This window comes from Kogia breviceps, chromosome 1 (genome assembly GCF_026419965.1).
Source record: "Kogia breviceps isolate mKogBre1 chromosome 1, mKogBre1 haplotype 1, whole genome shotgun sequence".
Taxonomy (NCBI): domain Eukaryota; kingdom Metazoa; phylum Chordata; class Mammalia; order Artiodactyla; family Physeteridae; genus Kogia; species Kogia breviceps.
In genome coordinates this window covers 5,321,582-5,344,450 of record NC_081310.1, presented here as the reverse complement: position 1 = coordinate 5,344,450, position 22,869 = coordinate 5,321,582, and the positions used below count along the sequence as shown (strand labels likewise).

General features: G+C 38.1%; 1 protein-coding gene across 2 annotated transcripts in view; it reads left to right on the top strand.

Annotated features, from left to right (window-relative positions):
• Nucleotides 1–22,869, top strand: part of CFH (complement factor H) — a 127,970-nt gene that overhangs the window by 58,007 nt on the left and 47,094 nt on the right. For both annotated transcript variants that reach the window (XM_067027499.1, XM_059048383.2), the window contains 8 exons: nt 1,554–1,739; nt 2,179–2,284; nt 6,353–6,429; nt 7,979–8,170; nt 10,171–10,341; nt 14,430–14,603; nt 18,286–18,474; nt 18,913–19,089. In XM_067027499.1, the coding sequence (XP_066883600.1) occupies nt 1,685–1,739; nt 2,179–2,284; nt 6,353–6,429; nt 7,979–8,170; nt 10,171–10,341; nt 14,430–14,603; nt 18,286–18,474; nt 18,913–19,089 (1,141 nt within the window). In that variant the 5' untranslated portion in view covers nt 1,554–1,684. The remainder of the gene's footprint in view (nt 1–1,553; nt 1,740–2,178; nt 2,285–6,352; nt 6,430–7,978; nt 8,171–10,170; nt 10,342–14,429; nt 14,604–18,285; nt 18,475–18,912; nt 19,090–22,869) is intronic.

Here is a 22,869-nt window from a genome sequence, read left to right as displayed (position 1 = left end):
TTTAGTAATGGTTTTTTTATTGGCCATTCTTAAGAAAATGGTCTTTCATCCTCTGATATTTTTCCTTTGGTAGTGTTCGTGCTTTTGTTATTGCAAGAAGTGCTTCCATGTGGAAAATAATTTTGCAGTTAATTTTCCTTTGAATTTTGCATAGATTATATCCTCATAAATAGAATTTTTAACTTAAAAGTATTCTGTGTGTATACTCTTTTTATGGTTTGCTTTATTTCCTAAATTTATGATTTTCATAACTATAATTTTCTGAAAAAAGTAAGGATTCAATTTTATTCCATTTCACCTCCGGTGGTTTCTAATTGCTAAACTGCCAGAGTGGGTTTCAATTTGAGATTGTCAATCACATTTACACAATATACTTGACGTCTCCAGTTCCAAGGTTACTGAGCTTCAAGATATAATACAGAATAGGAGTATAGCAGCCGGTACAAGAGCTTGATGAAGATTTTGGAGACCTGGACACATTATCTCTTTGAATTTGTAGTTAATAACTAACCTCCTTACTAGAGTGAAAACACTTTGAGAGCAGATATTTTCTCTCTTTATCCTTTTTTTTTTCCTTCAGAGCTTATATTAGTGCCCAATATTTCCTGAATATAAGAAAGAATAGTATTAGAGAATGCAGTGCAGCAGTTAAGAATAATATAGTAAAGTATAATTATTTATCTGTAAAGTTATTCTTACAAATCTATGTAGATTTAATTTCTGTACATAAACTATATATCTTGTATATATTAAGACTTACATTTGCAGAGAAATGAAGACTAACAGTGATATTATGATTAATAAGAAATTTACATTTTGGCCTTAATCCATGGTTCCTGGCACACAGATCCAAAACTCTTATAATTTCCTAATTAATACAGAGCAAAGAAAGTATCTTTTGTTGATAATTTTTGGTCTTTTGTTCTCAGTCCTGAAATAGCTCCAGAGGATAAGAGGTGAAAGTAGTGTCTTTTGTTATTCACAACCAGCCTCTTTCAACCAGACCTAAGTTTATGTTAATGAGGTGATTTTTGGAAAGGCCCTAGAGAACCAAAGGATGGGGGCTGGTTGCCAGGAGGAACCAACCACTTGATTAGAAGGTTGGAACTTTTAGTCCCACCCTCCCCACCCTACCCCAGTCCCCAACCTCAGGGGTTCTGGGAAGGGAGGCGGAACTGGAGGTTTAGTCAGTCACCAAGGGCCAGTGATTTGATCAATCGTGTCTATGTAATGAAGCCTCCATAAAAATCTCTAAAGAATGGCATTTGGAAGCTTCCAGGTTGGTGAACACAGGGAGGTGCTGGGAGAGTGACACACCTGGAGAGGACATGGAAGCTCCACACCCCTTCCCCCAAGTCTTGCCCTATGCATCTCTTCTATCTGGCTGTTCCTGAGTTGTATCCTTTCATAATAAACTAGTAATCTAGTAACTAAAAAAAAAAAGACTTACATTTGGATGGACCTGTATAGTTTTTTTAAAATAAAAAATAACCTAAATATACTGCATTTTTAATAGTTATTTAAACACCTATTGTGTTTTCATTTTTTTGTAGATTGTCAAGAACCCCCTCCAAGAAAAGAAAGAGAAATTCTGTCAGGTTCTTGGACTGAACAAACATATCAAGAGGGCACTCAGGCTACGTATAAATGCCGCCCTGGATACAGAACTCTTGGGAGTATTGTAATGGTATGCAAGGATGGAAAGTGGCTCTCTCTTCATCCTTCCAGGATATGTCAGAGTAAGTCATTCCTACATTTGTGAAATCTGTGAAAACTTTTAGTTGTGAAAATACTGGGTGCTACTATGGAAACGCTGGCTGAATTCTATCACTATTGTCATTTAAATACAAAAAGATGCATCCTCATTTTCTTTTTAACTTTTTATTTTATATTGGAGTATAGTTGATTCACAATGTTGTGTTAGTTTCAGGTGTACAGCAAAGTGATTCGGTTATACACACACAAGTATCTATTCTTTTTCAAATTCTTCATCACCATTATTCTTAACAATGTATTGTCATCTTCCAAAAGGTACAGATAACTTTGCCATTTTTCACTTTTCCATATTTTCAATTCTGTCCTCTAATACAATATCAAATATCCCTGTCCTCGAACTCATGTAAATTGTTACTCCCCGTGCCTCATACTAACATTACATCCTTTTTTTTTTCATTTTAGAAAAGCCCTGCGGCCACCCTGGAGACACTCCATTTGGTTCTTTCCATCTTGCAGTGGGAACTCAGTTTGAATACGGTGCAAAGATTGTTTATACATGTGATGAGGGGTATGTAGCCAATAGAAAAAGAGGTTTATAATTCAGATAATTCATAATGGAAATAGTAAATAGCAACTGTACTAATTTATGTGTTTAAGGTTACTATATTTTTCTATGAACATATTTATAAGTAACATACAAGCAACCTGAAAATTTAAACTATAATGGAAATGATTATATATTGATACAATGATCATCTCCTCAACACTGAAAAATTAAAATGAATTATGATTACTCTGGGAGCATGTAGTTATAGGAGAGTGCGAAAATAGTATGCGTATAAATAAAAATTCACTGCAATGAGTCCTCACTACATTCTATTATGTGCAGAGTATTATAGGAGTTTGATATGTCAGGGAGAGTGGGAATGGTAACAAACTTATAGTACATGGTATCTATTTTGATAAAATTTTATAAAATTTAGCAGAAACAAGACTTTTACACTGAAATAATAACTACCATTCTTTAAGGTTCCACAAGCTGTAAATCATCACATGGACCAAAAATGCTGCTATGTTCAGAATCAGTGACTTTGTGCTTTCTAAGCACCTGTCGGTTTTCACGGCTAATCTTAACCCTGTGTTATCTCCTCAGTGTTCTTTCTTTCCTAAGATCCCCAGCCAGGCCAAAAAATTATTTTGAAGAAAGCTCCATACATGGGAAAACAGGACCATGGCACTTTTATATTACATAAATACACATAGGATCAAGAAATTACACATAGAATCATTATTCTCTTTCCATTTATTTCTTGAATTGAGGCAGTAAAATAAAATATTTTAAAGCTTAGGCTTTGGAGTAAGCCTATATTCCAAAACTCTACCACTTAATAACTATATGTATTTAAAAAAAATATCTCTTTACTCCCATGTCCTCACTTATAAAAGCAGAAACATATCAAGTGCATCACAGGATTGGTGGGAGAAATAAATACGACACACACCTGAGGCCCTTAGAAGAGCTCCTGGGACATTGTAAACACCCAATGAGTATTAGTTCTTATAAGTTAGTCTCTCCTTGGTCACTACCAGAGGGAGATTTTTCAAAGAGTTTTTGCCCCAATCTCTGAAATACCCCTTTTAATCCAGGCTAGTCTGGTCCCTAAAAGTTCCACCCTTGACATAGCAAAAGGGAATTCCCTAAATCTCAGTAATAAGTAACATTTATAATTTGGTAAAGAGGTTAGCGATATAAGTGCTTTGGCTCTGGCTCTGTTTAACTCATCTTTGCCATGTTCTTCTTGTATTAACTATGGGTAAACTGTCATAGACCCTGTAAGAGCAACTGTCTCCACCACCCTGCTTGGGCTTTCAACAGGACTAGATATTTGTCAGCGAAATAAAAGTCCTTGGACTGTTGTAAGGTCAGCATCAGAGGGGATATAAGTCTTCTGACCCAATAGTGGAATCTGATGATAGAGTGGGTTTACTGTACCCACGGTTTCTGCCAGCCAACCCACCCTGTGTGTCCCCTTGTCCCATCCCCTTTTTGTCTGCTGTGCACCCATTTACCTGAATACTAGCCACTTACCATAATACTCAATATGGAAAACCAGTTTGATCCTCCTACAGGGAGGGAGTCTTATAAGAGGCCCTCTGCAGTGTGTCTGGTATTTTGCCAGCTTGGGGTTGCAGAAACACAAGCTCTTAATTTTCTCCAAACCAACATTTGGACAATCTCTGTCTCTTTCTCCCTCCATCGATGTACACGGGCCCTATAGCATTACTGACCTTTTCAAGTCGTCTTAACAAGGGTTCTTCTGCCCGGTGTTCTTTCAGCCAATAGAATGAGACCGAGTTGGGTTCAGAAGCAAAGGAAAGCTTCATTTAAAAAAAAAAAAAAAATTTATTGGAGTCTAGTTAATTTACAATGTTGTGTTAGTTTCTGCTGTACAGCAAAGTGAATCAGTTATACGTATACATATATCCCATCTTTTTTAGATTCTATTCGCATATGGGTCAGATTGTCATACTGAGTGAAGTAAGTCAGACAGAGAAGGAAAAATACCATATGATATTGCTTGTATATGGCATCTTAAAAAAGGGTATAAATGAACCTATTTACAAAACAGAAATAGAGTCACAGATGTAGAAAGTAATCTTATGGTTACTAGGTGGGGGAAGGGGAGTGGGGAGGGATACATTGGGAGATTGGGATTGACATATGCACACTACTATATATAAAATAGATAATTAATAAGGACCTACTGTAGAGCCCAGGAAAGCTTCGTTCTCCCAACAGGTTGCAAGTGAGCAGGGCTGCTTTATAGGGTCTTGTCAGGGGGGAGGGGGTGGAGCAGCTGCTCTGCTCAGGCTCCAGACCACCGTGCTGGGTGCAGCATCTCGGCACCTGGCCCGATGCTGCCATCTTGGATGGAGTGTCGTGTGCAGAGTCTGCACACGGGCCTAAGATGAAGCTTAGGGGCAGCCATTTTGAAAGAGGAACTCTAGTTTGAAGAGCCAGGTGCAATTCCTCTGCATGTGCGACCCTGTGAGCCAATGAAACTAGACTAAGCACAGCGGGGGTGGAGGAGGGGGAAAGGTTAGATTTATTCCCCAGATTCTAGTTTTATTCCCCAGGAATTGTGAATGGGCTTTGCTGGTGACACTAGCCGGTTTTGTGTAGAATTTTGCAGAACTCCTGAGAGAGATTTGGACGAGTGGATGGGTCCCTGGTGTAGATGGAAAATATTCACCAGGAAATCTTCTTTCTCTGTTATAAGGTAGAGCCAAGAGAGGAACCAGAGAAGAACCTTTAATAACCAATTATTTTGTTCCTTCGTGTGACAGAGGCACAGAGTAAAAGTTTGACTTCAAGTTCTGTGACTCCCATTTACTCTGTTGAAATGTTTTCTTCCCGTAGAGAATTAGGAACAAGTCAATCCCAATCCAAGAAAGACACGGTGTTTTGTTTTGCTTTTTTTGTGTGTGTGTGTGCTACGCGGGCCTCTCACTGTTGTGGCCTCTCCCGTTGCGGAGCACAGGCTCCGGACGCGCAGGCTCAGCGGCCACGGCTCATGGGCCCAGCTGCTCCGCGGCACGTGGGATCCTCCCGGACCGGGGCGCGAACCCGCGTCCCCTGCATCGGCAGGCGGACTCTCAACCACTGCGCCACCAGGGAAGCCCGACACGGTGTTTTTTGAAGCAGAAAATTTCTTTTACTTGTGTAATTTGCAGAACAAATCTTATTTGCAGAAAAAGGAAGCATTTGTCCACGTAGAATTCTTTAGAAGGTCATGAAAGACCATTTTTCAAAATTCTCTCTTTTGTGGTTATCAAAATGCCTTCCATTATTTATTTTTTGAGAAGAAGGTTTTGTTTGTTTTGTTTTTTACCTCCAACCGTCCAATGTAATAAATATTGAGAAGGATGCTTTGTCTTCATCTGAAGCATCCGGGGATGACTGCAAACTGAACAGCTGCCCAAGGACCTTGCGTTAAAGTGTAGCATCTTTGGTTTTAAGATCAGACTTGATGAGTTACTATAATTTGACATTGAATGACTTCTATAAGCCAACTTGACTAAGTGACTGCACTCTGGAAAGCATCTCGGATCTCGGGGATGGAGATAGGGAGATGGAGACCAGTGCTGAAAACAAGCCACACTAAGACAGTTTTGTTAGCACAATCCTTGATCATGTAAAAAGCCCAAAGCATCCAGAAAATACCACAATCATGGAGGGTAGGAGTATGGATAGAAATATGGAAAAAGAGTGGATGGGGGGTGACATACAGTGACCTGTTGTTTACTATCATGTTTTTATCTTCTGTTTTTGGTGATTGTTCGTGGAGCTTATTACATTGTTAAATGTACCTCATTCGTGAAAAAATAAATTAATGAAGGAATAAAAGTGCATTGTGCATGAAACAGTAATGAGTTTGTGTCATGAACCAAGGGTTATTATTATTCCAAGTCCATACACCTGAGAGTTTGAGGGCCTTTCTTAAGAAAAGAAGGAGGGAAGTATATGCTGTTAATTTTCCTTGAAATGGAGTTTCTGGACATTTGAAATGGTATCAAACTTAAAACTGGGCATAAACACGCATTAGCTCACAACTCCGTTATTGTTGGTTTTCAGGTATCAGCTGCTGGGTGAGATGAATTTCCGTGAATGTGAAACAAATGGATGGACCAATAATATTCCCGTATGTGAAGGTAGATGTAAAACTGATTTACAAGTATATTAAAACATATACTTAAAATATTAGGATTTTTTGAATTGTCTTACATCAAATATTCATAAAGTCTATAATTAAATATTTCTTACTCAAATTATTTTTGTGGATTCTACCATAGTACAGAGTGGATATCTAATCCTTTTATTGCTATGTTATTATGTGTTTCAATAACCAAATATAAATACAGGCTCATCTGATCTAATAGTTAACATATTACAGATTAGAAAAATCTAATTTTTTTTTTTTCCTTTTGGATTCTAACCACTAGAAATAACACAAGTATCACATCAAAATGAAGCTGAGAATTTCAGCTTTATTCATGAAGAGGCATTCCCCCAAATAACGACCCCCGTGCAGGGATCTCTGGTAGCGGCTGAAGTGGAGAACATGATTTAGCCACCCCTCCCTCTTGCCTGGCAAGGGGAGTTTTCCTCTGGTCTTAGTTGTACTGAAAAGAGGCAGGAACTAAGGAAGACCTCTGTCCTCTCTTACTGATCCATAAAGCAAACAATGAGAATGAAAAAATACACATCCTGTTCCCAAATTTTGAACTAGTAATTCCAGTCTGTAGTCATCATGAAAATAAGAGATCAATCACAATTGTTTTTCCAAGTTCCATGGTGAGGAGTAAGGAGAGAGGGAGAAGAAGAGAGAAGGAAAGGCCCAAAGGGAGACAGAGAAAGAGAGAGAAAAACAAGGAGGAAGCAGAAGAGGAAGGAGGGGAGGGGGGGAGGGGGAGGAGAAGAAACGTGATGACTCAAAAATCCTGTTGTCTGAAAAAGAGAGCGGCTCTTTCACCTGCGGAAATGAGGGGAAGGACATCAATGTTCTAAGGAACATTCACGTTGGAATCACCTGGAATGTTTCTTAGAAACTGAAATTTTTGGTTAGTAAAGATGTATGGAATCAGTATCCCTGGGGTGATAGGGCAGCCATAGAATTTCCATTTAACAGGCACCTGGGTGATCATTGTAAAATCAAGATCGAATATCATAAGCTCAGGGATACTAGAAAATATTAAGGAAAATCAAAAAACTGCTCAAGTTATTTTGATATGGAAAAAGGAAAATTAAAGACTATTTATTTATTGAAATAAACATAATCAGAAAGTTTGCTTTTACACCTTTTAGGAATACAGTTTTATATTATTGTGGGACTTAAATGGAAATTCTGTATTTAATTATCCCAAACTTTATATTTCTCAATTATTTAAGAAACACTTGTTTGCTACTACAAAATATATAAACTGTCATTCAAAAATTCAAAGTAGTAATTTTCTTTGTTCACTCTCATAGAAAAGAATCAGAGATAAACTTACAGTTTTTTTGTTTGTTTGTTTGTTTGTTTGGGTTTTTTTTTTTTTTTACTTAGTAGAATTTATTTCTGGCTAACAGGTATATCAAATACATCTTTAAAAAAGTTAATTTCCTCCAATCTTGCTATTGGTTATATATATGTTATATATACTCATTTTTCATAATACAATTTTCCAATTCTATTAGAAAAATTTATATTTATTTTTTCAGTTGTTAAGTGTTTACCAGTGACAGAGCCAGAGAATGGGAAAATTTTCAGTGGTGCCCTGGAACCGGATCAAATATATACTTTTGGACAAGCAGTGCAGTTTGAATGTAACTCAGGCTACATACTCGACGGACCGAAACAAATACATTGCTCAGCAGGTGGTATTTGGAGTGAAGAAAAACCGAAATGTGTAGGTAAGATACACTTACTGTTTCGTTATTTGAATGAGTTTAGTTTTTTTCATGAAAATATGCCTTTCAAAACTATGCATCCTACAGAATCTGAAAAATACTAACTCACTAGCATTTATTCACCACTTACTATTTCCCAGTAAGTGATCTAAGTTCTTTACACGTGTCATCTATTTTACCTTCCAAATGACTATGTGATTTATGTACTGTTTTCACCGCTATTTTATAATTGAGGAAATCATAGTGCAAAGAAATTAAATCACATGTACAAAATTATCATGGCATATATGGTAGAGGTAAGATTTAAACGTAGGTTATCTGACACTAAATTCCATGCTCTTAACTATAACTAAATGGTAATTGACTCTTATGACTAACATAAAATCTTAAGCATTTCTGCCACAAGTTTAATATTAAAAGTCAAGAATAGGTCATTTTCTTATTTGAAAAGCTATCATTATTTATTTCTATTGATGTGTCATGATAACATTGTGGTTTTGAATAGCACTTCTAGGAAGTGGCCCTGTTTTATACTTGCACTGGGAGTTTAGTATAAATATTGCTGAACTGAATTGAATCCACTAAATAAGTCTTTGTCTTTAAAAAAAAGTTCCATAGTTAGCTAGAGGTTAGCATTTCTTTAGTTTTAATACTACTGACCTGTGCCTGATGACCAATATGATGATTCTGGCTTTTGTAATAATATATTTTTGTCAATTTATTGAAAAGTATCATACTTCATTTGACCAGTATTTCTCTGGCAGAAGTTTCTGCCATATTTGTTTTCTAACATTATCTAAAATCCCCGAATTATTTACACTTTCCTAGTCTAGTCTGTCCTACAGTGAGATGAAGAGAGAAGCGTCCCTCTTCCTAGGAAGTCTTTTTTTACAAAACTAGTTCTTTGAGTTAATAATGGCAAACATATTTACATTCAGTGTAGCAATTACTGTATACTCTAGAGGTTCATGGATGGGGCTTATTTCTTGCAACTAAATTTCTGTGGTTTGTGAAACCTTTCTGGAATGACTGATGCAGAAGATAAGTCTTAAAGGAAGAATGAGAATATTTCAGATGAAGTTGAGGGGGGGGGAAGCAAACCAGTCAGAAGAAGTTAGTGGAAAGGAAGGGACAATGGCCTTGAGGCCTCTTTGAGCATGAAGCTCCCCTATTCCCATTGTTCTTAGGGGCCTTAACTTAGGATCCAGGCAGGGAAGAAGTCAGTGATGGAGTGAAGATTGGCAGTCCAAGGTTCTGTGGGGCTACGTACACCATGCTGAAGAATTAGGCTTTTGTACAGACTGAATTGGGAATCAATGAAGCATTTAAGATGGAACAATAAAGTGACAAGAAAAAAAGATCATTAAGTTACAAACAGGAAAAAAAAGATTAAGATGAAGGGAGAATAAGATCTGGGGAATTAGTCACTGTTGCTGGAGTCCCAGAGAAAAATTTTGGAGCGACGATAGTGTGAAAGATTATGGCCGGTTCTTTTTTTTTTTTTGGACGGAAAACTTGGATGGATAACAAAACCACACAAGCTGGTCAGTTGCTTTTTGGAGATGTAATAACAATGAGATATATTCATTTCTTTGACAAAGTGTTTTGTCAATAATTACTCTATCATCAATAACTAAAAAAAATATGTAATCTTTACAGGTCACTCAGTGAAAATACATATCACATTAAACCTATTTCTGTATTCAATTTTATATATACAGTTGATGAATGTTACTGGCCACTATTTATTTCAAGAGGACTAATTTATCCCCAAACTAAATAAATTAGCAACATGATTTAAATCAGAATTTTTACTTACTTCAAAAATGAATGTTAAGAACAACTGATAAATTATTCACCAAGCATTCAAGTCAAAACAGGACTTTGGTTTAGTTGTCTGACTTACCTAATGGAAACAAGAGTTGTATCTTTATATAACTATGTTTGGGACACAGTCCTTTAATATATAACAAACCTGTTGGAATTTAATCCCTTTTGTTTAGAAATTTCCTGCAAACAACCAACCATTTTAAATGGATATCCTGTATCTCAGAAGGAAATTTATAAGGCAAAAGAACGAGTTCAATATAAATGCTCAAGTGGTTTCGAATACAGGGAAAGAGGAGATGCTGTATGCACTGAATATGGATGGACCCCAGTTCCTTCATGTAAAGGTAATGCTATGTTTATCATCTATATCTTTTGCTGTATATTTTTACCAATTGTTTTAATTCATATACTCCTTACGGTTAAGCGGTTTATTTTTTGTCACAATGGAGTATTAATGTTTGTAGGAATCAACTATTAGAAAGACATAACATTTTATGTGTGCAAGGCCTGTTTTGAGATCAATTGGTGTGATTCTCTCACTCTGAAGATACACATAAACAGGACCAGAAAAGTTCAATAGCTCATTAAATCTTTGGTCTATGGTCACAGAGCAAATCTAGAGCAGAGCCAGGACTGTAACAGGTTTCCTAATCCCCATGTATATATACCTCTCAAATAATTAGATTCCTCTCGTAAAGCCCAACATTTCACTTTAAAAAGTAAATTATATTAATACCAGATGAGGTAATCCTTCATGGATAATGGAATTAAGTAGAAGAAACTGGAGATTTCATTAACCACAGGCTTCATATGAATCAACTGTGGTGATGGTGCTGAAAACAGCTCCTCTTTTACGCTTCGTAAGGGAAGGATGTTACACAGACTCAAAGAGTTCATTTCAACTGTGCTCTTTGCCCACCAGAAATTATGTCTGCTTTTTTTGTGTTCAACTTAGCCTACCTTATTTAGAAAGGGATAGTTTCAACTATCATGGCTTAGAGAGAAAAATATGTCAATAAATAGTTGAGGAATGTAAGAAGTCATAAGAAGAGCAGGCAGATACAGCTATAGCACGATAATAACAGTGTTGAGTTATTTGAGAACACTTATGAAAAGGAGGGAGTTAGCTTTTGGTGAAGGCTGCTTCACTGAGTAAAACAAGTAACAGTATTATCACACATGACATCGGAGAAAAGTGACTTTCTAAGAGGGCGACTTTTACAGGTATTGCCACACTGTGACCTTCACCTCTTAAGAGCCCTCTGAACTTTAAATCATGCTATTCGTAATAACATATGTAAACCTTGCTTTGGTGATCCTCTTTTACAAAGTCTAGAGATAGTATTTGAGCTGATTTTATTCTTAAAAAAATTTAGTTGAGCCCACGAGCAGCTCCTTGGAAAATACATCCTCCTGAATGACCTTCACTTTCGAGCATTGTTAAGAAAATATTTAGAAAGAAGTTAATGAACACAAGACAGTGATAACTGTTACCAAACCAAAATTTGGGTCTGCTCACCTGCACACAGTAAAGCTAATCTACTCACACCAGGCTGTGGTGAAGGGAACTGCAGCGTTTATTGAAGGCACCAAGTAAGGAGTCCAGGGCAGCTAATGCTCAAAAAGCCCAGCCTCTCTGATGGGTTTCAGCAAAGCATTTTTAAAGGCCGAGTGAGGGAGAGGTGTCTCAGTGTATGTGATCAGCTCCTGCACAGTTATCTGAAAGGTTGATGGTGAGGCAACAGGGCAGTGTCACAGGGGTTCACATCATCCATCCTCAGGCTCCAGTAAGTCTGGGGGCTACATGGTCCTCAAGTAGTTAACATCTTGCATTTGGTGGGGTTTTCAAATGTGTAAAACAACTCAGGAAATGTACATCAGATACTATTATCTAGGTAGTTCAGAGAGGAACTACAGCCGAGGATATGGGGGAGGGGTCTGTCCCGGGAAGACCCCACAGAGTCCTGCTCGGTTACACAGCCACATGAGATCTGTGTGAGGCTGATGCTGTGTGGAGTCCAGCTGTTTATCTCCATGGCATTCGTGGCTCCTGAGCAAAGAAGGTGGATGTACAAGTTCTCTGGAGTCACACTCTGCCATATATGCTACTTCCAGAGCCCCTGTTCTATCCGTCCGATCACCAAACTAGAGCTTATAAACCACTTATTTTATATCACGACTCTTGTCCTGTATTGAGGATAAACATTAGAATAAAGTTTCAGTGAATTCCAGGTTTCAGTGAATTCAAAGTAAAGCTTCGGGAATTCAATTTTACTTGGACACAGGACTCAGGATAACATGATGTAGAAGTCATTGAATTATTCCTTTTTCTTGGTCACTTACCTACCAACTTAAAACTCCTCCTTAGAACAGATCCGTTTTAGTTGTGGGAAATCTCTCTTTTTCCCACAGTGTTACTACAATTTCTAGGCTTACTACTCTTAAAAGTAGACTCCTTTACACACACACATATCAAAGAATCCACATTTATAAGACATTTTCCTTTTAGAAGTTCTTTTTCATTTTCCCAGTCACAAGTCATAACTTAAAAATTCAAGACTGTATGTTTTAAGGTCCCGCTTTCTTTAGCGAGAGAGACACCAGGATAAGGACTGGTACTCTCTGTTTTACAAGAAAATTTGCTAAAGATCAATATAAGTAAGGAGTGGTTCACCCCAAATTAGATAAGCATGCTCTGTCTCTTAAAGATGCTTCATTTTATATTAACTAGATATAGAGAAGTCTTTTTTTGCTTGTTTTGTTTTTTTTGCGGTACGCGGGCCCCTCGCTGCTGTGGCCTCTCTCATTGTGGAGCACAGGCTGCGGACGCGCAGGCCCAGCGGCCGTGGCTCACGGGCCCAGCCGCTCCGCGGCACGTGGGATCTTCCCGGACCGGGGCACGAACCCGCGTCCCCCGCATCGGCAGGCGGACTCTCAACCACTGTGCCACCAGGGAAGCCCTCTTATGCTTTTTTTTCCTTTGTATTAACCCCTGTACTCTTTATCCTTAATGACGAAGACCTAATAACCAGCTTATCTATGTTACTCGTATTTCCCTATTCCTAGTTCATTTCTTTTAAACACATTTTCAGAAGCTCTTAGCAGATAGTCTATATTATTTTTTTATTTCATAGTATAAGAAGACTGGTAGTCTCAATTGTTTCCTGTGAATGCAAGGACTTACTATCTGTTGATGAGAGAGCAATTGTGTTAGGTGCCTTGAGCAAAGTAAGGAGTCTGTGGGTCACTGACTTTGGAAAATGGAAACAAAAGTAAATTAGGAGCATATAAATAAATGAATTTCAGGCAATGCTGAATGTCCACCACAGGTTTTTAGCCCAAAATACAACATGGCACCATTATAGATGGCTCTGTAGCATTTCTACAATAGTTAAAAAGCATGATATTTTATTAGAAAAGGAATATTGCAAATTGCTCCATTGTTGAGATATAGCAAAGTTTACATAAGTGACTGAGAAAAGCTTTCTAAATTAGGAAAGACTAGGTAAAAGGATAACACACTATAATCCCCGTGTCAAATCCAGCCTGTCCCCTTTTTTGTAAACAAAGATTTATTGGAACAGAGCCATGCCCATTTGTGTATGTATTGTTTATGGCTATGTTTGCCCCACAATGGCAGAGCTGAGTAATTACATCAGAGACCTTTCATCTGGCCCTTTCTATAAAAGGTTTTTCAAATCCTGGATTAGGTTGTTCTCTTATAGGAAGAAAAATGTATTCCAAAATCTCAGTGGCGTAATACACTAAAGTGTATCTCCTATTCATGCTCACTTCCAGTGTAGGTCAGAAGGGTCTCTGCTCCTCATTTTCATTGTAAGAATCAGGGGATGGAGACATCACCTTTCCATGTTCTTCTTTTAATCACTGCAGCTGTGGGGAAGAGAACATAAAAATTCACACAACGACTGTTACAGTCACAATGACTGTTCCTCCCTAAAGGAACACATATTACTTCCATATTCATTTCCTTGTCCTATGCAAGCCATGTGTTTATGTCTACTTCAAAGGGGCAGGGGTATACTATCCAACCAAGCGTCTGGAGGGAGGCGACTCAGAATATTTGTAAATAGTACTTGTGAGAATGACAGAAGCTGAGGAACTTGCAGAAAGTGGAAAGAATAGCTGAAGTGACATACCAAGAATTCATTGCCGGGTATGGAATATCATGAAGAATGTGTTGGCTTTGGAGAGAGAGGATTCAAGAGTCCAGCGGGCACAAATACATTAGATGAGAAATACAATGGAGGGATATATGAGTGATACAGCAGGCAGGGTGTGAGGCTGTGCTCATTTTAATGACATTTTGTGCTGGACTAAGAACAAATAACATCCACTTTTATATTTTTATATACTCGATTCTTTTTAATGGGTAGTTATTTCTATATTGTACACATATCTTTTTTCTTTTCAGAAATAACATGTGATCCTCCTTATATTCCAAATGGTATTTACACACCTCAATTAACCAAATACAGAGGTGAAGATAAAATCACTTATGAGTGTAAACGTGGCTTTTCTCCTGTGATCCAGGGAAATGTTGCAATGTGCACGAGCCATGGCTGGTCACCTGCTCCAAGATGTTCCTGTAAGTTTTCTGAAGTTTCTTTCTCTTAAACACACATATGTGGGGACAGAATAAATCCAAGTATTTGCCCTACTGTGTATGTAAAGTAGAAGCTTTAGAGGCATTCTTCGCTTTTCGAACTAGACAGTTCTAAGGAGGAATAAAAACATTTTTGTAAACTAAAAACTCTTTAAATTTTTTGCTACTCAAAGTTAAGTATATGTCTGTGTGTATGAGTATATAATTCTCTAACATAATTCTAGTATCTGAACTAAAACATTGAGTAAGACTTACATCAACTAACACCTAGTATATTAGTTATCTAGTGCTGTGTAAAAATACTCTCCCAAAACATATGGGCTTAAAACAACACACCTTTGTAATCTTAGGGCTCCTATGGGTCAGGAATTAGGAAGTGGCTTAGTTGGCTAGTTCTGAATCACATTTCTTGGGCTGCGGTCGGGGCGCTGGCCTGGGCTGCAAGTCACCTGATGGCTCAGTTTCTTCCTAGGCTCTCTCACCTGGCTTTCAGCGGGAAGCCTCAGTACCTTACCACACGGGCATCTCCGCAGATTGCTTGAGAGAAAGCTATCTTTCCCCAGAGCTAGTGATCCCAGAGAGAGCAGGAAGTTTCCATACCATTTATGACCTGGTCACACACTGTCACTGTCACTTCAGCCATATGTATTCTTTAGAAGTGGGTCACTAAGCCCAGCACATTCAAGTGTGGGGAATTAAGCTCTAATTTTGGGAGGGAGGAATGTACAAGACATTGTGGAATTTTCTAAAACTATCACATTTAGAAAAATGTCACTCAACTGAACAGAGTATTTTATTCCTAGGGATGCTTCCTTTACCTTTTTTCAAGTGTTTTCTGTCTCTACAATCATATTCTTTTCCTTTATACATCACAGTTTATTGTAAAGATGCACTACAGTTAAACTCGACCTTGCATGAAAGAAAAATGTAATGATACAAATAATAGATCAATGATCTCAGTGTTAATTCCAGGCATAAGTCCAAAATGATTTTTCAAAGTATGAATCCCTTAAAAAGGAAGCTATTATCGGTATGAAACAGATTTCAATGTGCATAAGAAATATTTAACCATTTTAAAGTTTAGTTTATGAATATGGCAGATGTGCCTGACTGTACCGCAATGAGTTTACCCCACAAAGGAACTTCCGAAGTTCTTGTGGACAAGATGGGCAAATTGAGCAGTTGGGTGGTTTATCAGATATTCATAATGCATTAAACAAGCCTGTCTGATGGTCAGATTCAGGACTGTCTTCTCAGGCCTGCCCCATTCCTCTAGTTTAATGGTGTAGAGGAGATGCAGTACAAACTCACCACTGGAATGATACTGGGGTGCTGAAAGAGAATCTGCCTTAGGACAGATCCATCACTGAGGAAGACTCCCAGGTGCAAGGTGGGATCTGATAACATGAAATTTAACAGTGATAACTGTCAAATCCTGGGTTTGGGCCATAGGAGTCAGCTGCACACGTACAGAAAGACTGGAAACACTTTTAAAAATTAGTGAATATTCTAATCAGTTTTGAGATCAGTCTGAGCCAACACTGTGATGGCCCAGCCAAAGCTGCTCATGAGACCAGAGCTCGTGTTGGTAGAAGTGTGACAGGGTAGTGCAGCTGTTCTACGTCCTGCAAATTTGTGTGCTGACCCGACCACGGTGGAATAGTACACGTGCTTCAGGAAATGATCTGGTGAGAGAGATACAGACACATTCATGTGTGACCGAATGAAAGACCAGAATAGAAACAGGGCTCGGGCCAGTGAGAGTAATAATACTTACTTTCAATTATGCCCTCTGTGTGTACCTTTTGGAAACGAATCTCAGTGGATTATTTTGCTGGATTCCTATTGCGAGAAGAAACATAATGAAGTGGATAAACATACTAGTTCTGAAATCAGATCATCAGGATTCAAATCTCTGCTCTACAATTTAATGGCAAAGTTAATTGAGTTCTTTAAGATTTGGTTCTTGCAAATACAAAGATTCAAGCTCGCCCAACATAGAATTATTGTTAAATACACATATCTTGACATAACATGATGGAATTTGTAAAATCCATGGATGAAGAGAAAATCTTCTAAATCTCCAAAAAGTAGTGTAAAAAAAAAACTAGTCTGTTACTTAAAAGGAATGAGAGTAAATAAGCATTTCAATCTGAAAAGAGTGGGAAGCTTCACAAAAGTGGGGAAAACCTATCAATGATGAGAGATACAGACTATAGGACAAGAATCTATACCAAGAGAAGGTATCACTCACAAGTCTTTGTTAAAGAGAGACATTAGGATATGCAAAGATTCAAAGTTTATAATTCACGTAGCAAGTCTGTAAAAACAGCTTGGAAGATTTCTGTAATCATACAAAAAAGAACACAGATCATTGATCTTAAGGAAGATAAAAATAGTAATGAATATTGTGTGTGCGTGTTGTACATTTCTTTAATGTGTTGCATATGTGTTCCTGTAATATCATATTTCATGATGTAAAATAAATACTAGTGTAGTATTAAAAGTATTAGATTATCTCCAAACCATCCAATAAAAGGGTAAATTTTTGGGCTTCCCTGGTGGCGCAGTGGTTGAGAGCCCGCCTGCCGATGCAGGGGACACGGGTTCGTGCCCGGGTCCGGGAAGATCCCACATGCCGCGGAGCGGCTGGGCCCGTGAGCCGTGGCCGCTGGGCCTGCGCGTCCGGAGCCTGTCCTCCGCGATGGGAGAGGCCACAGCAGTGAGAGGCCCGCGTACCACAAAAAAAAAAAAAAAAAAAAAAAAAAAAAAAAAAAAAAAAAAAAAAGGGTAAATTTTTCTGAAAAATATTGTATATAAAACTGTTATAAACAACATAACACTTAAGAATACGTGTGAAAATTACTCAATATATAAGAATAACAATAAATGTAATTATATTATACCTCATTTAAAATATTTATAAGAAACAGTGAGAAAAACATCATTCTCCAATTAAAATTAGAAATAAGCATTCAACTGTTTCCCTTAATCATAATCATTTGGATATTAAGAATTATTCATTCATTATTCATTTCTCTGATTAGATAAAGAAGGGAAAATATGCCTTAATGTCTAGTTTGAGGGTTAAATAAGAATTTTTTTTTCTGTGTAATGTGATCATTGGATCAACTGTTGTGCTTCTCTACACTTTTCACACATTTCCAATAAATAGAAAAGTAAACTAATGAGTGTTAATCTAAAAACAAAAACTGTTTTCCTACATTGACTTGGTCTGAGAAATAAAGCCAGGATCCGGATTTCTGATGAGAATGAAAAAGAAAGAAAAAGAAGACAGATGAGCTGCACGATAAAATTTGTACTTTCATCTCTCATTAAGATGCTAATTTAGTCAACCAAGGCTAGGACTTATGTACTTAAGGATAATTAAATCAATAGCTCTGTAGAGTTTTCTACCAAGAGAGCTCACATATAAATTTTATGTAATATGACCCACAAGTCATAGTTTGATCTTCATTAGCAAGGACCTCCTTACATACCTCAATCATCTGAGTTTTCTATAACTTTTCTTTTCCTAGAAACTCTAACGCAATGAGGGTAATTAAGCTAATGGGCATATACTTCATAGATGAAACATCTGATCTCTAATTTGATTGCTTACTAAGGTAAAATCTTATTCATACTTTTTTTTTTTTATTCCAAGTTAAACCTTGTGATTTTCCAGTAATAAAACATGGAAGGTTACATAGAGAATATAGAGGATACTTTCCAGCAAGCTTAAATCAATACTTCCACTATCACTGTGATCAGTATTTTGTGCCTCCTTCACAACGTTTCTGGGGTTACCTTACTTGCACACTTAAAGGATGGACTCCAGAAGTACCGTGCCTCAGTAAGTAAACCTCTTTAATTTTATATGTATAAATGTCCCAAAGAGTGGAGAAACGATAGTACATAAGTGAGTACAATTAAGTCTTGCACAACAAACATAAGGCCAAGGGTCAAGTTCTGTGAGCAAAAAGACCCAAATAAGCCTTCTTTTTATGAGGAGCTCTCCATGGAAATCACATGAGAAATATAGAGACTTTATAAGAATATCCGCATCAGTTACACATACTGTAATTATAAAAACTAAAGATAAATAACATGGTATATTGATTTTTTTTCTTTCTTAACAAACACGTGGTAGTAGCTTTCATTTTCATTAAGTTATTTGTTCTTTTTGAATACTAATGCATTGTCAGGTAAATACTATAAAGTTAATTTTTAATGTGCTACCTTACCAAATATATGTTTTGTTTTTCTTTTCTATTGTCTTTATGATCCTTAGGACAATGTACTTTCAATTACTTGGAAAATGGACATTACCCAAGTTACGAAGAAAAATATTTACAAGGTAAAACTGTAACAGTTCACTGCTATAATGGCTACAGTCTTCAGAATAACCAGACCACAATGACCTGTACAGAGAATGGCTGGTCTCCTCCTCCCAAATGCATCCGTGTCAGTGAGTAAACTGGTCTGAGATCCCAGTATATTTATAATTTTCTAAGACTCAGCTATATTATCCACTGAAAAATGTTTTTATCAACATTTTCTTGTTTTGCCAAAGGACTTATTTAGTTTTATTTTTTACAAGTGTGTGTGAGTGTATGTACAGACTTCTTGATAAGTATATAAAAACTAACTGTGCCTATTGATAGGCATTAGTCAAGAATACAGGGGAAAAAAACCCCCACAAAGTAGAAACCTATAATAACAGAGAGATATCAGCAAGATGGCCGAATAGTTTTATTGTCTCTCCTGATACAAACTTTGACAATCATGAATCGATGAGAATATCTTTGTGGGATTCTAGGAGTCTAGCAGAGAAATTATAGCACACTGTTGTAGCACAGAGAATCAAGACTGAATGCATCAAAGAGGGTTAGAGGAACAGTTTCACTTTACCTGTGTCACCTGTCCCCTAAAGTAGCACAGCTTAGCGCCCAGAGAGACCCCCTCAGCAAAGGACTTCACCTGTGGGGGAAAATTAGAGCATGTGAGTAAGAGCCAGCTTCCTCAACTTGCAATACTGATCAAAAGGCCGACTTCTCTCTCACCCCATCTAGAATAATGGGGTAATCTGCATGACTGAGGGGTGGGGAGAGGCCAGGAGTACAGCATCCAGGGCTAGAATTCATCAAGAGACAAGGGTCCTACTGACCATTTTGTAGACACCACCAGCTGGCTGAGGTAAAGGTGAAGAAGGTCAAGAACATGACAGAGGGCCTGGGCCCCAGCACCATCAGGGACCTCGCTGTGGCAGGACTGGAGATGCAGATAAAACTGCTCCAGTACCTGGGCCTAAACTCAACCCTCATCACCGATGGCTCCACTCCCATCAACCTCTTCTTCAACAAAGCTTTGGGTCTGCTGGAGCTCAGGTCTGAGGCCCAGCCCCCAGCCAAGAAGGCAGCCTCGGGGCCCAGCACCCAAGAGGGCTTACTTCTCCCCTCCACTGCTGGCTCTCTAACTCTTAGAAGCAACAGGTCATGCCTTAGCCCCCTACTGCACTGACAAATAAAATGGACACTTCTGGGCATTTAAAAAAAAAAGGAAGCCCACCCTCTAACCATTGCAGACACCTAGTTTGTGAATCCTTCTCACCCATGGGCACCCTCAACACATCCACATCCCCCTGCCCCATGGCCAGCTCCCTGTGTATGTCCCCAAGGTGGCGATGCAAACTTTTGCTGGTGACTACTGAGATGTCTAGGAGCCAGCCTGACCCTGTGGGATTGTGAGAAAACACACAAGCATGGGCATTTGTCATTGCCCCAGGGAAAGCAACCAGGAAGCTGTCAGCACACACACTGGCTTTGCCAGATAGAGGGAAGCATACAGTCTTCGAAATTCTCTCCACGAGGGATCAAGATGTGTGGAACAGGTGTGCCCTTAAAAAAGGTATGGAAAAGCCTGTAGCAGTGTGACAGAATGTATTTTCCTCCCCGGTCAATCTGTAAAGACTGGAGGAAGCAATTGCTTCTTTAAGTGTGAAGACAGCAACAGGCGACTTCAGGAAACAAAAAAATCAAAGGACTACAATACAAACAAAGGAACACAATAGTTTTCCATTAAATGACCTCAAATAATGGATATGTACAATCTCACAGATGCCTCAGTATAGTTACTTTAAAGAACTTCACTGAGATGCAAGAACACACGGGCAATTCAAAGAAGTCAGATAAGCAATAACTGAACAAAACAAGAAGTTTAACAGGGAGATAGAAAACATAAAAAAACAAAACAGTCATTCTGAAAGTAAAGAATACAGTGAATGAAGTGTAAATACAATGGAGAGCATCAACCACAAACTATCAAGCAGAAAAAAAAAAAAAAAAAACTCACTTGAAAGTAACCTGTCAGAGTGAAGACAGCCTACGGGAATGATTGGAGACCATCAAGAGAAACATTGTCAAGGTTATGGGTGTCCCAGGAGAAGAATGGGAGAAAGGGCGGAAAGTTTCTGTTTTGTAAATAAGTTCATTTGTATCATTTTTTTAGATTCCACATATAAGTGATATCATACAATATTTCTCTTTCTCTGTCTGACTTACTCAGTATAACAATCTCTAGGTCCATCCATGTTGCTGCAAATTTCATTATTTTGTTCTTTTTTATGGCTGAGTAATATTCATATATATATATATATATATATATAATACCATTATATACATATGGTGTGTGCATATATATAATATATATACATATATTTTATATATATACCAAATCTTCATTATCCATTCATCTGTCAACAGACATTTAGATTGCTTCCATGTCTTGGCTGATGTAAATAGTGTTTTAATGAGCATTGGGGCGCATGTATATTTTCGAATTATACTTTTCTCTAGATATATGCCCTGGAGTGGGATTGCTGCATCATCTGGTAGCTCATATTCAGGTTTTTAAGGAACCACCATACTGTTGTCCATAATGGTTGTACCAGTTTATATTCACACCAACAGTGTAGGAGGGTACCCTTTTCTCCGCACCCTCTCCAGCATTTACACTTTGTAGATTTTTTGATGATGGTCATTTTGACTGGTGTGATGTGTTACCTCATTGCAGTTTTGATTTGCATTTCTCTAATAATTGGTGATGTTGAGCATCTTTTCATGTGCTTCTTGGTCATCTGTATGTCTTCTTTGAAGAAATCTCTATTTAGATCTCTTGCTGATTTTTTTATTGGGTTGTGGTTTTTTTTGATATTAAGCTGCATAAGCTGGTTCTATATTTTGGAGCTTAATCCCTTGTCGGTCACTTTGTTTGCAAATATTTTCTCCAATTCTGTGGCTTGTCTTTTCATTTTGTTTATGGTTTCCTTCGCTGTGCAAAAGCTTTTAAGTTTAACTAGGTCCCATTTCTTTATTTTTGTTTTTATTATCATTACTCTATGAGATATTGCTGTGATTTATGTGAGAGAATGTTCTGCCTATGTTTTTCTTCAAGAGTTTTATAGTATCTGGTCTTACATTTAAGTCTTTAAACCATTTTGAGTTTATTTTCTGTAAGGTGTTAGGGAGTGTTCTAATTTCATTAGTTTACATGTAGCCATCCAGAAGAAAAAAAAAGAAAAGATAAAAAGTCCAGAAAAGGCCTTGGGGGTGGCGTGGATTAGGCTCAGGGCCTGTGCTGCCAGAGGGGGCCCAGGAGTGCAGAGTTTCAGGCCCAGGCCTCCAGCAGGTTTGCCGGGTCAGAGTGGGCAGGGGTGACGCTGGCCATGTTCCCTTCTTATCTCCTGATGCCCTGAAGGTCTCTCCCCATTCCCACTGATTCCCTCACTGTGAGTTGGCCCCTCCAAGCATGGTAACGCCTCCCCCCGCCCCAGATTCCCTTCAGCCGTGCCAGTCCCATCCCGCCTCCACTTTTCCTCTCCGCCACCTCCTCCGCCAACGTCCTACCTGGTCACCTAGGGATTCCTCCCTTCCCCTTAGGTGTCCAAGGTCCCCCACCAGCACCTACTAGGTGCCCTAGTTATGAGGAGACACGACCTCTGCATCCTCCCACTCCTCCATCTTATCCATCATATGTCTTTTTATTGAAGAATTTAATCCATTTTTATTGAGAGTAATTATTGATAAGTAATGACTTACTAATACCATCTCTTTTTTAAAGATTCTTTTGTAGTTTCCTAATTCCTTTCTTCATCTCTGACTGCCTTCCTTTGTGAATTAATGATTTTTATAATAGTATGCTTTTAATAAACTTCTCTTTACCTTTTGTGAACCTAGTGTGGTTTCTTGCT